The sequence below is a fragment of the Oryctolagus cuniculus genome, chromosome 8 (assembly GCF_051225735.1).
Source record: "Oryctolagus cuniculus isolate XC-2025 breed Fujian yellow rabbit chromosome 8, ASM5122573v1, whole genome shotgun sequence".
NCBI lineage: Eukaryota > Metazoa > Chordata > Mammalia > Lagomorpha > Leporidae > Oryctolagus > Oryctolagus cuniculus.
The window spans coordinates 42322359-42337499 of NC_142874.1; the positions used below are offsets into that span (position 1 = coordinate 42322359).

Sequence of the window (15141 nt, forward strand, 5' to 3'; positions counted from 1 at the left end):
AAATGGAAACAGTAATATTTTGAACTCAGTATTGTTTATCTTGAAAAATATGTATCTGTTGCCTGTGTTTTTAGATCTGGAATTCCCTACATGTAATCTAAGAAGTTATCTGACACTGAAATGAATCTTTGAAACAGAAGCCCTCCCCTTAAAAACATATCAAAGAGAAAAGCAAGGAAAAATTTGGAGCAATTGTTCTCTTACCATAAAGGCAAGTTCAACTGTAAATCTATGTAACAGTAATGGAAATAATGAAAACTTTGATATGAATGTATTTATCCTACTGAACTTATTAGTTGATCTATCAAGGGGTTCTTAATGTAGATCTATCAATGACTGTTAATGTAGATCAGACTTCTGCAAGAACATATGTGGGGTCTTTAAAAGAATAGAAAGAGAGGAATTCAAGGAAGAAATTTATTTCTGCCTCTGCCTTATTGACAAAGATTAAGTGCATGAGTCCTACTGGGTTTTTGCTCTAAAAAAAAAAAATCTTTGGGGGCTGGCACTGTGGCGCAGCAGGTTAAAGCCCTGGCCTGAAGCACCGGCACCCATATGGGATGGGTTCATGTTCTGGCTGCTCCTCTTCCAATCCAGCTCTCTGCTGTGACCTTGGAAAGCAGTAGAAGATGACCCAAGTCCTTGGGCCCTTGCACCCATGTCGGAGACCCAGAAGAAGCTCCTGGCTCCTGGCTTCAGATCAGCACAGCTCCGGCTGTTGCGGCCATCTGGGGAGTAAACAAGCGGATGGAAAACATCTCTCTCTGTCTCGACCTCTCTCTGTAACTTTGTCTTTCAAATAAATAAAATAAATCTTTAAAAAAAAAAAAAAAACTCTGTCTAAAAAAAAAATCTTTGGGTGGTTTTCTCCTAAGAGTTCCTTTGTAGATAAGCAGACATTAGCGTTAGTTACTAGAGACAGAACAAGACCTTGGATACATGACTCTTGTAATGGAAATTAATTGATTTTCCATAATTTGGCCTGTCTTTCCACATTATATTTCAGACAGAGTAAAAATTCCCACTTCCAGGCTTGCTGTTTCTTGACAATTGAAAATGGATAACAGCATTCTTTGGAAGACTGTGGAGTAAACACAACATTTGATTCAACAGTGCCACAGAAATCCAACCAAAAACACACATTCAATTTTATTTCTCAACTCCAAGGACAACTTCTATTAACCTACACAGTGAGAAGCATAATTCATTTGATTCATCACACAATAGAACCCATGGCAATGGTATATTATCACTTTGAAATGAGTGACACCTTGTATCTCTGTTGGGTAAAGAGAACACAGGGGCAAGAGGATAAGTCCAGTAAAAGTTTCTAGAAGGAAATAATAAAAATTGTAGGCCAACAGCAAACTTCTCAATCCTCCTTGGGGAAGTGAGCTCCTATTCTAATAGCCAGAATTGCTGTAAGGGGGGTTGTTACATAACGGGTAAAGTCCTCTTGCTGTAGACCCCAAGGGAAAGGCCTCAGGCACCTAAAGTGGTAACTTAACTAGCCCAGAGACTAAGCAAAACAAATATTTTCTTTGCTAAACTCAGAATTCTTCCTTTTGACAACTGCTAAGGAGACTGTGAGATGTTAAGCTGACCCTCCTAAGAATTGGGAGACCATTTCATGAGATTGGGTGAGTTTTGATGTGGTAAGCAGAGAGTAATACATTTAATGAATAAATCACTATAAAAATGGTAAAATCAGGGGCTCCAAGTCAATGCCAAATGTTTCCAAAAATACAGGACCACTCAACTCTGATATCCAAGATAAAGATGACACTACTAGAGAATGAACAACAAATAGAATACTAAACTAGATGGACCCCTGTTCTTTGCAAAATTGGAATTTTATGTATTCTTCCTTTCTATTGTCTTTTGTTTTTTTTTTTATTTTTTTTATTTTTTTTATTTTATTTTTTTTTTTTATTTTTGACAGGCAGAGTGGACAGTGAGAGAGAGAGACAGAGAGAGAAAGGTCTTCCTTTGCCGTTGGTTCACCCTCCAATGGCCGCCGCTGCAGCCGGCGCACCGCGCTGATCCGATGGCAGGAGCCAGGATCCAGGTGCTTTTCCTGGTCTCCCATGGGGTGCAGGGCCCAAGCACCTGGGCCATCCTCCACTGCACTCCCTGGCCATAGCAGAGAGCTGGCCTGGAAGAGGGGCAACCGGGACAGAATCCGGCGCCCCAACCGGGACTAGAACCCGGTGTGCCGGCGCCGCAAGGTGGAGGATTAGCCTATTGAGCCACGGCGCCGGCTCTTTCTATTGTCTTTTGAAAAACAGCATCCAGTCCCCCTCTTAACACTATTTCTTTCCATTTTTAATATATGTGAGAGAAGTGAAAATGCAGTTTAGCAACAAAGCTGCTCCAAGTATGGAGTCAACATCAACTTAAAAATCACGAGTTGTTTTCAAATCTTTTTGTTGAATTAGGATCTAGAGTCAGACTCCAAGGAGACACGAATAATGATGTCTGCTGGTCTTTCCCTCCCTAATTGGTATTCATGAATCACTGGGCATTTTTTTTCTGTGTCTCTCTCTTTGCATTTTTCTCAGTAGTCATATCATTTGATTGCTGCTTGATTTTAATTCAATCTGGAGCCTCTTCACGGAGCACTAAATTTCCTCTGAATGGCTATAACATTAAGCTGTGGTGAGCCCTGAAATCTCTACCACCAACAAGGTTTCAGCCTTCACTGCTTTCTGCAGCCCATCCATTCTTGGTTCAAGGACAGCCTAGATGCAGAGATACCAGCTCAGACACGCACAGGTAATGACACGGATTACCTGGCAGGATGTGTCAGATAAACCTGTCCGTTCTCTCCGGTACCACCCAAGTGGACTCTGATACATTTTCCCTTCTGTTATCAGGTAAGCATTCATTCACGGAAGGAAAGCTCTCATCAGCATTCCCTTGGTAGAGCAGTGCTTTAACGCCAGACTTTGACTCCTCAACATCTTTGTGATGAGAACCAGAGCTGTCTGACATCCCAACACCTACAAGCTCCTGATTGCTGTTTATGCGTGATCACGAATTGAGAAACTGCTTAGAAATTGTGTGTGTGTGTGTGTGTGTGTGTTTGTAACTCTCAAACTTTGAAGGTCAAGCACCCAATTCCAAGACACAAAAGACAGAACTTCTTCATGCATAGGAGAGATCTGCTCATGTGCAAAATACAGCTCACAGGAACATGAAACGTGGAGTCCAATGTGTTCTACCACCTGTTACTTGCGACTCAGGAGTATCCCCCTTCAAGTAAGCCGTGAGTCAGAAGGATGTGTGGAGGTGGACCTTTTCATTACACACCATTTGTGTTTGCTCCCAGGGATTAGTCAGATTTCTAGAACAGAACCCCCCCTCTCCCTGGGAACACAGCAAAGCATCCCTTGAGATGAGATAACAGGAAGCAGACCGTGGAGAGACGGCAGTTCCTAGGCCGGCCTTATCAGTGCAGCATGTAGGCTGGTCTTCCCTGGATGACACTTTGGCTCTGCAGAGGCATTGGACAGACTTTTCTATTTCTTTGCATTGGAAAGGAAGAAAGAGTTATAGACTGCTTTGCCCCCAAAGCAATCTTCCAGAGAAAGCAATTGTTCCCGCCTCATCAGTATTTTATCAGAATCAAGACTTCAATGGGAAAATAAACGGAAATGAATCCTGTTCTCCCAACTGCTCAGTGGGCGTGTATTCCCAGCCTTCCTTTTTCCCCCAGTGACACTTAACTGGATCTCAAAATGGTTTTTTTTTTTTTTTCCCCTAAGAAGAAAGTTTATGGTCTTTAGAATGCTTTTTTCAAAAGCAGGACCTCCTCTAGTTCTGATGTTCTTTCTCCATGAAAATCATGCTGCCAATTTTTGCATATGCACATCATCCTAAAATGTTTTTAATTTATTTAAAAAGAAGACGGAATGGGGCAGGGGTTGAGGGAGGTGGAGAGACTGTCAGATAGAAGAGATTTCCCATCTTCTGGCTCACTTTCCAAATGTCTGTACCAACCAGGGCAGGGCTAGGCTGGTCTGAAGTCAGGAGCCTGGAGCTCAACCCAGGTCTCCCACGTGTGTGGCAGGGACCCAAGTACTTGAGCCGTCATCCGTTGCCTCCCAGGGTGCACATAGCTGGAGTCAGGAGCAGAACTGGGGCTTCAACTCAGACATTATAGTATGGGATGCAGGCAACCCAACTAGTATCTTAACCGCTGTGCCAAATACCCACCCCTGTACAACATCTTAAGTGGGTTTTTTGTCATTATTTTAGAGAATTTGTGTTGACTAAGCTACTTTCTTTCCCTCTGTACCCACATGGCATAAAATTTCAAGACAGTGAGCTCTGTTTTTTAGTCTTAGAACAGATACCACAGCCAACAGAGGAATCAAATTCACAACCAAGTAAAGAAACACTAAGATAAGCACCCATATCCAGCTCTGCTAGACATCAAAGGGCATTTTGTTTATTGGTATCTTAAATGTTTTTAAACCATGCCCTTATTTCTACAGGACAAAAATAGTCAATCACAGAACTGGATAGATAACACAATTTTAATATTCAAAAATATATACAAATAGTAGAATTTCCTTTTAATTGTATTGAAATTTGCATTTTTCATTAAAATTGTTTACTTTGATTTTAAGAAATGAAAAGTTAGGGGGCTGGCGTTGTGGTGTAGCAGGTAAAGCCTCTGCCTGCAATACTGGCGTCCCATATGGGCGCCGACTGAATCCCTTGAATCCTGGCTGCTCCGCTTCTGATCCAGATCCCTGCTGATGTGCCTGGGAAAGCAGCAGAAGATGCCCCAAGTCCTTTGGCTCCTGAATCCACTTGAAAGTCCCACATGAATCTCTTGGCTCCTGGCTTTAGACTGGTCTAGCCCTGGTCATTGCAGCCATTTGGAGAGTGAACCAGTGGATGGACTATTCTCTTTCTTTGTCTCTCTCTCTCTCTCTGTATCATCTCTCTCTTTCTGTAACTCTGACTTTCAAATAAATAAATAAATCATTTTTAAACAAGGAAAATTAGAACTACCTGTATTAGTCCCTCTCTTTGTACCCATAATATCAAAGAAGGTATAAATCCTAGGATACTGTGGGTTTCTTTTTTTATAATTTCCTCCATTGTAATCTAGTAAAAGGATGATGAAGAGAATATTACAATTAACATAACTAAGATGTGAGGGAAAATGATTTGTGTTTAGAAATCAATGTGTCTATACAGATACCTGGGAGTTTTGAGTCAAATAGAGAGGTGATCCTGTTCATTCCAAAACTGACAAAGATTCTCTGAAGAATACTAAACAATACCAAGGATGTTGTTTTAGATATACTTCCTAAGCTATTGCCATTTTTGAGTAACAACTCAAAATTCTTCTCAAGCTCACATTTTTTAAAAACTTGTTCCAAATCTATTTGTACAGTGTCAGTTCTGTGGATAAAACGAGCTGAGGAACCCTCCCTCTCAAAATGTTGTTTTTGCTGGAAATTCTGTCCCGCTACCTACTGAGCTCCTTGAAAATGAAAATCTCAGTGTCTTCCAGATGACAGCCACCTTGTCGGTGGAACCAAAATAGCTCTCTCAGCTAGAGAGCTGTCTGTCAGTAAGAGTTGTGACAGATATCAGATTTGGTGAACAGGAGGAAGGTGAGAAATGGTCCCTGGAAGGAGGTACCAAGGGAGCACCTGACTAGCTAAGGAGCAAGGCAGATGGAGCACCCTCCTAGAGACTGGGCCAATTGCAAAGAAGCCAACAGGCATCTCTGGAGTTGACAGATAATACTGGGGGAGAGAGGAGCCCGAGAGAAGGGTGATATAAGTCCCTGTGTCAGCCATTGGCTCTTGTGGGGCTTTGAAAGCTCCTGACTGGATGTAAGATGCATCAAACTAGGTTACCATGTATGAAAGGAATGAAATACATTTACATACATGGGATTTTTTCTCCCCCTAGTGGTGGGGTGGGGAACTTTGAGATGATAGCCAATCACCTCATGATATTGCTTGCTTCATCAACTGAGTTTCCATTCTAGGGCATTTTGTCCATAAAATTAGGGTTTTCTTTAGGTGTGATGCTGTCCGTTATGATGGTTTTCAAAAACATTCCCAACCCTTCATCTGAGGCAGTGCAGTATCTCCTAAGTATGCTGGTTACCAGTGGAAAGGCAGGAGGTGTCTTGTTCTTTTTGACTTGAGATACACGATTCCCTCCTCATCTGAAGTCCTGCCAAAGGTGGAACCATGCTGTGCTCAGAGACAACTTCCAGGACCCCCCACTCTGGAAAACCCAGAAGAGCTGAATGAAAAAGAAAAAGCAAGCTTATCTAGAGTAGAGGTGGAAGACACAGACACTCAGGGGAGAGACACTGATGAAGGTTCTAAGAGTGACCTGAACCTGACAGAAAGAGTAATAATCAGAGATAAATTTTGGAAGAACTCTCCACATGTACATCCCACTTGCTATCATTTTAATTTTCGTCCTTGGCTACGTTAAAATACTTCCAGTCTCACAATTTGAATCAATAATGAAAAAGTAAAAAAAAAATGAAAAAGTAGAAAACATGATGACCATTTTAAGAAAAATAATTAAAATTTCCTTCTTCCACATGGAGGGATTAAATTGCATAATAACATAAACATACTAGAGTATTAATGGAAATAGATTATAGACAGATGTCCATTCAATAGGAAATAGATCAATAATCAAAAACCTCAATGTAAAGTATACAAAATATATGGCTTTCTCCCTTTCTGTATGCTCAGAGTTAGGCATCAATGATGTCTACTTGACTTCTTCTCTTAGATGTCTCCAAGGCAACCAAACATGTTTTCCTTGTAAACCTGTTCCTTATTTGGAATCTTTATCTCAGTGAATAACTATATCAGCCATCTAGTTGTGCAAGCCAGAAATCTCAGTTACGTGGCCTCCCCCCAGGCTTCCACAATCTTATTCAACCCTTCGGTCTCATCTCTTAAATCTATCTTAAATTGGTCAACTTCTCCTTGCCTCCATGACCACCCTAATTCATCATCCCTCTCCTAAACATTGCTACTTCAAAAAAATGTACACTCAATCCTATGTCAACTTCATTCTCTATACTGCATCACTTCATTCAATAACCTTATTTTTAAGGGTTTTACAGTTTATCAATCTGCATGAAAAATCTGTACAATCACTGCAGATGAAGTCACTGCAGAGTCTTTACGACTCCTACTTTTTACCAACACTGGCAATGGCCTTTGCAGTCCCCCTGATTTTCTTCATCCTATTTTTGCATTCATTTTTTTAAGATTTATTTGAAAGGCGGAATTACAAAGAAAGGAGAGAGAGCGAGCTTCCATCTGGCTTACTACCCAAATGGCTGCAGTGGCTGGGGCTGGTCCAGGCTACAGCCAGGAGCTTGGAGCTCCACCCAGGTCTCCCACATGAGTGGCAGGGGCTTAAGCATTCGGACCATCTTCCACTCATTTCCCAGGTGCAGTAGCAGGGAGGTGGATTGGGAGAGGAGCACCTGGGACTCAAACCAGCATCCATATGGGATACCAGCATTGCAGGCATGGCTTATCCTGATTTTTTTTTTTTTTTTTTTTTTGGACAGGCAGAGTGGACAGTGAGAGAGAGAGACAGAGACAGAGAGAAAGGTCTTCCTTTGCCGTTGGTTCACCCTCCAATGGCCGCCGCGGCCGGCGTGCTGCAGCCGGTGCACTGCACTGATCTGAAGGCAGGAGCCAGGTGCTTCTCCTGGTCTCCCATGGGGTGCAGGGCCCAAGCACTTGGACCATCCTCCACTGCACTCCTGGGCCACAGCAGAGAGCTGGCCTGGAGGGGCAACCGGGACAGAATCCGGCACCCTGACCAGGACTAGAACCCGGTGTGCCGGTGCCGCTAGGCGGAGGATTAGCCTAGTGAGCCACGGCGCCAGCCAGCTTATCCTGATTAACCACAACACCAGCCCCTCCTTTCAGAGGTTCTGTTGGGGTCTTTTTCTTCTCATACAGGCCATGTTTTGCAAGTCCATGTTTGGGTTCATTTTTCTTTGCATAATCCAAAGAATACAAATCATGCCAAAACCAGTTTTCTTGTCACCATCAAAATGAGTTCTGAATCCAACTACAAAGAAGAGGTCAGGGTGGTCTTGTATATTCTGGCTAGCTTTTCTCGAATTTCTGTCTTAGGGACTATTGCCTTCTCAGGGTGGAGGACATCAAGGGCCAATTTTTTCCTCTGAAGTATTCAGTTGGTCATGAATTTCCCTGTCTGGAAAGTTACTGTGTCATTCTTGATGGTGGTCAATACTTTCCATAAATATTTTTGAGCGGCTTATGTTGTATTCTGGAAATACTATGGTGATTGGCAGACAAGGAACTTGGGGAGATGTAAGATAAACATCCACTAGTCATAGCACTAAGAGAGGAATCAAAATATAATGATAGAGAATGCATTTTTTTTGACAGGCAGAGTTAGACAGTGAGAGAGAGAGAGACAGAGGGAGTTATAGACAGTGAGAGAGACAGAGAGAAAGGTCTTCCTTCCATTGGTTCACTCCCTAATGGCCACCATCGCCGGTGCTGTGCAGATCCGAAGCCAGGAGCCGGATGCTTCCTCCTGGTCTCCCATGCTGGTGCAGGGCCCAAGGACTTGGGCCATCCTCCACTGCCCTTCTGGGCCACAGCAGAGAGCTGGACTGGAAGAGGAGTAACTGGGACAGAATCCAGCACCCGAACCAGGACTAGAACCTGGGGTGCCTGCGCCACAGGTGGAGGATTAGCCAAGTGAGCCATGGCGCTGACCCATAGAATGCATTTTGAATTGAGAAAATAAAGTAATTCTGCTGGGATGATGGTATGTGCCATCAAGGGTTTCTTGCTTATAGAAAGTGTTTCGTATGCTGGTCAAGAACTAAAAAAGTAAAAATGCACATGAACGCTCAATCTAGGTCTATCTCCAATCAACCTTGCTTAAAGGTAGTACTCTACCTACATGAAAATCTTATTTTTATTACTTCTTTTATGCTGTCTCCTCTCGCTAGAATGTAAGCTCCATGAACCCAGAGGCCATGAGTGCCCTGCTCTTGGCTGTATTTCCAATAGCTAAGAACCATACCTGACCAAGGTACCAAGTAAGTATCTGATGCAAAGGCCGGCACTGTGGCGTACAGGTAAAGCTGCCACCTTCAGTGCCGGCAACCTATATGGGCGCCAGTTCGAGTCCTGGCTGCTCTACTTCTGATCCAGCTCTCTGTTATGGCCTGGGAAAGCAGTAGAAGATGGCCCAAGTCCTTGGGCCCCTGTACCCGCGTGGGAGACCCAGAAGAATTCCTGGCTCCTGGTTTTGGATCGGCACAGCTTCGGCTGTTGTGGCCAACTGGGGAGTGAACCAGCGGATGGAAAACTCCTCTCTCTCTAACTCTCCTCTATGTTTAACTCTGACTTTCAAGTAAATAAATACATCTTAAAAAAAAAAGTATCTGATGCATGAATACCTGATTTGGTGTGTGAAGTAGGAGAGTTGATAGAGAAGAGAGTGGGTGTGGAGGTTCGGAAAGTCTTCCCGGTGATGTCAAGGTTATTTATTTCAGCTGACAAGGTTAACGGCGCTGTAAAACCTCGCCCAGGCTTCTGAGTTGACACACACTCACATTCACACACTTGCAGGCGGGCAAACACCTCTCCAACTCCCCGCTAGGAGTCGTCACACCTCCCGACCCAAAAACCCTCCCACGCTCTCCTCTATTTCCCCTTCCCTCCCCTCCCCGCCACAGTTCCGGCGACTTTCAAGTCGCAATGCTCGCCGGGAATAGTAGTCTTCCTGTCTGAGTCTATAAAGATTTTAAACATTTCCGGAACTACGTTTCCCAGAGAGCGTCGCGCCAGGGAGACGCTGCGCCACCTGACCAGAACCGTGGCGGTGCAATGGCGGTGCCCACGCTGCGCTGCGGCTTCAGTGGAAGTCGCTGGACTTTTGCTTTGGTTGACAGGGGTTGTCGCCATCGAACTGTCGCCACATTCAACTGGATAAGGGGACAGAGCTCAGTGGCTCAGCAGCCCCTCCACACGGCCCAGAAGCCGAGGAAAGGGTATTATTATTTTCATACCACTACTGTCCACTGAAAGTGTGGGGTGCTCCTGCGGGTCAGGGGAGATGATGGCCATTAACAGCCCAGGTTTAAGACGCTCTGGTGGGCGGGAAGGGATTGAGATACTCTCTGTAGCTCAGAAACCTAAATGAAAAACAAACCAACCACCCCGTGTGATCCTCGCCACCACACGTAAATCACTGTCTTCAATTTGGCGTATTCGGGGAACTTTCGAGTGTAAAATAGCAAGTATTTTCTTGAACCAAAAGCTAAGCAGACAGAGGAGTGGGTTCATACACCTTACTAATTGCCTCTGCCGCGGGCTGGGTGGCCTTATATTCGGGGTAATATTTAGCTCTCAGCGAGGGTTGAGCGCTGCTATGCGCTAGTGGTGTTCTAAAGGTAGACCACTCTGGAGTTTGTTGTGGTTCAGAGTCGTTAGAAAACACCAGCTCTCTACAGAGGCGTTTGATGTTTTACGTGTGTCTAAACTTAGAAGGATGCAGCCAATAGGAGCTATCTTCCCTCTGGTTATGTAGAGAGTTTTGCTTATTTTGCTAGCCATCCTCTGAACAGCTGTTTAATGCTTCACTGTAGAAGATTTAAATAGTTTCTTTTGAAATACAGGAACATAAGGCGCTTTTCTAATATTTGTTTATTCTTTGAGATTGGTTGGCATATTTTTGCTTTTCAGTTGGAGGAGCAGAGGGAAAATGTCCGGAAGCATTCCACTTCTATTCTTTGCATATATTAAATAACTTCCCTGTGAATGGGTAGTGTGTGTGTGTGTGTGTGTGTGTGTGTGTGTATTTGCCATGTAATGATACTGCAAAAATAATCTGAATCATGCTTTGGTGAATGCAGAACTCCTAGAGTTCTTGATTGAATTCCTCTCGTTTATGGGCTTCCAAACTTTAAAAAGTACTTAATCTTGAAGTAATTTAGATGTAGAACTTTGTATGTTGAAATGATTGAAACAAATGCCAATACATATAAACAAAAACCTGTATAATACACAGAGTTGCTTGGGGGAAGGACAGGATAAGAACATACGTGGATTTCATAGGGAATAAGCCACACTTAGGAGAACTTGGAAAGACCTGTGTACAGACCCAGCACAGTAAGAATGGCTGGATAAGAGAGATTTTTATAGCTTTTAACAGCTTCTTAGGTTTGATAGCAGTCAGGCATGAATGAACAAAGGAACCTAAAGTTGGATCTCAGGAATTGGAAATGATTTCTAGAAACAAGCAAGACACGTCTAGTGGGTTACTGTTTTCCTTTGCACAGAATTTTCAGGAATACCATTTAGTGGTGATCTATACCTGTGTCACTGTGTCATTGTACTTGCACATCATTGTTATACAGTGAATTCCAAACATGTTTGAGAATTTTTTTTTACTACTGTTATTTCTCTAGTTGCAGAATCATGCCATTTATGTTAATTCTAAGAAGTTTTTGAAAGATCAGCTCTCTTTCCTGAGTGATTAATTGATAAGGTGCAGTGAATTTAGAAAATGCTGCTTTTCGCTGAAGTCAGCCAAGCAGTTGTCACCTGATACTCGTTTCTAAATTGTTCTAGGTGCTAAATTGTTTTCCTCTCTATCACCTTCCAGTTCGTACAGCAAGCCTGGTGTCCTGTTGTAAATGAATTTTACCTTGCCAATCTCACTGTAGGTGTTTCTTATACATTGACTTGATGTAGTAACCAAAACAATATGACACATTTCTAAATGTAAGGATATAAAACTTTAGTACATTAAAATCAGGTATAGGCAATTAACCTTTGGGATTTAGGCTCCTAAAAGTTGATACGTGGTGAAGAATGTAACTATTTAACCTTTTTATCTCTTTCTCTTTAGTGCGCAGGAATGGGCAGCTGTGGTAGGTTTGGAAATTCATGCCCAGATTTCTTCCAACTCTAAACTGTTCTCTGGAGCTGAAGTCCGCTTTGCAGCACCTCCAAATTCTTTGGTTTCTTTTTTTGATGCGTCTCTGCCTGGAACTCTGCCGGTAAGTGTTTGTTTAATCCTATTTTTATTGGAAATGGTTATGTCATTTTGATCATAGTTAGTGATGTCTTTGTTTTAGTATCTGGGCAGGACTCTTGGGAAATACTTCAGATCTAGGTAATTGGGGGTGAAGTGGGATGGGCTAAATGTTTTCGAACCACCCATCTTTGAATCTTTTTCTAAGTCTGAATATTTCATGCACGTGTGAGTATTCACTCATTTCACAGACATTTTAGAATGCCTCCTAATTCCAGACCCTGTGCTATATGAACTGGCTCCTACAGATGAGCAAAGATCCTTGCTTGTGAGGGCCTCAACAATTGGTAGAGATGTATGCTATAAACAAATAGAGTGCAGTGTGGTCGCTCCTGTGATGGATACATGCAGAGGATACTTTCACAACCCAGAGGAAGGACACTTAAATTCAGTAAGAGGAGGGATAAATATGAGATAACTGGGTAAGGAAGGGTTGCTGCAGAGTGATATCAAGCTACTCTTTAAGAAGCCAGGGGGGAGTTGGGCAGACACATGAAAAAGGAGCAAGAGTCTAACCACAGGAAGCAGCATTGAACCATGGTGTTACAGGGTAAGGTCCATAATGATTATCATAATTGAAAATTAAGAAGTGACCATAAGTGAAAAAAAGCATTAACCACAATATGCAGTGAGCTAATGACACATTTTCATTTAACCCTAAAGAATGGTTGAAAGTCCAGTCCACTGATCAGCAGATTTTAGGCATCTATTTTCCTGTAATTGGCTGAATTTTGAATAAAAAGATGGGAGGAACAGTGTTAATCTTTGAGCTAATAAACAGCTTATGGTTTGTCCAGGACCTGTAGTATCTTCTGGGTGTGCAGTTCCCTGCCATCTTCAGAGGTGTTGTGTATACATGGTGATGATGAGAGGCGTGTGCAGGGCTCATCATGGGTGAATTCCCTACTCTTGGACATCTGAGTGCAGGTGAAAGTGGGTTGAACTGAGCACTGACAGGTTTCCAGGGACAGAGGTCTGCTTCTCTCAAAGTTTCTGCCCCGTGGAAGAAGTACCTCCCATGCCTCCATCTTCCTTAGGGCTGTTGTTGTACTGGGACAGAATCTGTGTCTTCGAACTTTTTTCTTCCTTGTGCTTTTTGTCACGGAGGACTCCCGTTCCTGCAGATCATGTCCATCCAGGATCACCTTTGATTTCCTGCTGGCTCTCTCTGGGAGAAGACAGGTATAGAGAGATTTCTCTCTCTGCATATGTATAGCTGAGAGTTTCTATGGAGTTTTTTGGTGATTGTTTGAGAAGAGACAGTTCTTGAGTTTTAAATACATGAGTACTCTTTGGGTAGACTCAGTTATAACAGAAATAAAATAACATCTATTCAGACAGGTGAAATGGAAGACAACTCATCACCTTTTTCCTTTTGAATTCAGATTTTTTTTCCCATGTAGTAGTTGATTATCAAGAGACTGTGCATAAACTCTTGAGTTCTTTCTAGGCTTTTCCAGCTGGGAATGTAATATCTAACAGGATATCTGGGAATCTGATATCTAACATGGTTTGCATTTAGAACATCCATTTGCAGATAGGCACTTTTTTTTTTTATAAATATACTCTTCAGTTGTGCCTAAGGGTGGCCAAATATTAAAGATGATTTAAAATAACTAAAATGCCAACTTGCTTTGAAAGACTTTTTGTCACATACCAAAAAAGAAGGTGTTGGTCCAGTAACAAGCATATAATAAAACAGTGAAAGTGTTTGGGACACTGAAGCATTTTGGCTTAGGTTAATTGAAGGGTAAAGAAAGGCTAGACACAGATTCGCGTGGGCTAGGATTTGTTTTGCCTCTTCAGAGCCTTCAGTATTCAAGGTTGAGTAGCCTCAGTGGTTTATTTTTCCAGCAAAGCTGATCCGCCTCCTTTTCAGAAATGTTTAGGAGTATGTGAGCAAAATTGTACCAAAACTTCCAGAATAAAACATCGGCACTAACAACATTTCAAAAGCTTGTGATCTACCTGTAAATCAGTTTGAAATGTACAAGAATTGTGGTAGCTGTCCTTGTTTAAGCTCTATGGGGGATGGGTATAATGGTGCTCTATCCTGACTCTGCCTCTGGGAACTACTTGTCACAAACCAAGAATTTACGAGTGTGTTTCTGAGGCTCGGAGTAGAATATTGCATTACTGTTTTGATTGGTTAAACCACGCAGTATGTGTGGTTCATGGTGATACTCAACAACCTCCCTGCCCAGGACTTATCCTGTTCCCTTCTCTCCCCATTAACTCATGGACTTCCCTTTCTCATGCTCCGTTCTCTGGCTTTCACTTCTCTTCCCTGTGTTCTCCTTTCAGTCTTCTTCACCTTCCAGTTGAGTTCCTGCCTCTTTTCCAAGTAACAAATCTGTTTCTCATGTCCTCCTGTGCATTACCACCTGAATGATGTATCAGCATCTTGAATTCAGCAATTAAAAAATGGAGCCTATTATCTTTTTTCCCCAAAATTTTACCACCTCATGACAAAAGAATAAACCAACAAGTGGAAAAAATAATCTGCTAAGAAATGGATGTTGGGAGTGTGTGTGTGTGTGTGTGTGTGTGTGTGAGAGAGAGAGAGAGAGAGAGAGAAAGAGAGAGAGAGAGGGAGGGAGGGAGGCAGGGAGGGAGGGAGAAAGAGAGATCAAAGAAGGAAAAAAAATGGGAAAAGGATTTTTTTTTAAAAGATTTATTTATTTGAAAGGCAGTATAAGTGAGAGAGAGAGAGAGAGAAAGAGAGAGAAGGAGACACAGAGATCTTCCATTTACAGTTTTACTCCTCAAATGGCCACAGTGGCCAGAGCTGGGCCATTCTGAAGCCAGGAGCCAGGAGCTTCTTCCGGGTCTCCCACGTGTTTGGGGGACACAAGTGCTTGGGCCATCTGCTGCTTTCCCAGGTATATTAACAGGGAGCTGGATAAGAAGTGGAGCAGTCAGGACTTGAACCAGCGCCCATGTGGGATGCTAGTGCCACAGGTGGTGACTTTACCTGCTACGCCACAGTGCTGGCCCCTATTTTATATTTTTTTAAGTTATATTTATTTA

General features: G+C 42.7%; 1 protein-coding gene, 1 long non-coding RNA gene and 1 pseudogene across 8 annotated transcripts in view; 2 read left to right on the forward strand and 1 right to left on the reverse strand.

Moving 5' to 3' along the window:
• LOC138843375 (uncharacterized) overlaps positions 1 to 211 on the forward strand; it is a 52887-nt gene extending 52676 nt beyond the window's left edge. For both annotated transcript variants that reach the window (XR_016211881.1, XR_016211877.1), the window contains one exon: positions 75 to 211. This is a non-coding gene — a long non-coding RNA (uncharacterized LOC138843375). The remainder of the gene's footprint in view (positions 1 to 74) is intronic.
• A 6986-nt stretch (positions 212 to 7197) lies between these two features.
• LOC149124996 (small ribosomal subunit protein eS24 pseudogene) lies at positions 7198 to 8790 on the reverse strand (annotated as a pseudogene).
• Positions 8791 to 9882: 1092 nt separating this feature from the next.
• The window catches only part of GATB (glutamyl-tRNA amidotransferase subunit B), an 87266-nt gene continuing 82007 nt past the window's right edge, over positions 9883 to 15141 (forward strand). For all 6 annotated transcript variants that reach the window (XR_016211883.1, XM_002716908.6, XM_089302357.1 and 3 more), the window contains exons 1-2: positions 9883 to 10063; positions 11926 to 12076. Coding sequence is in view for 1 of the 6 variants with exons in the window: in XM_002716908.6 (XP_002716954.2) it covers positions 9900 to 10063; positions 11926 to 12076 (315 nt within the window). In the remaining 5 variants the exon portion in view is untranslated. The remainder of the gene's footprint in view (positions 10064 to 11925; positions 12077 to 15141) is intronic.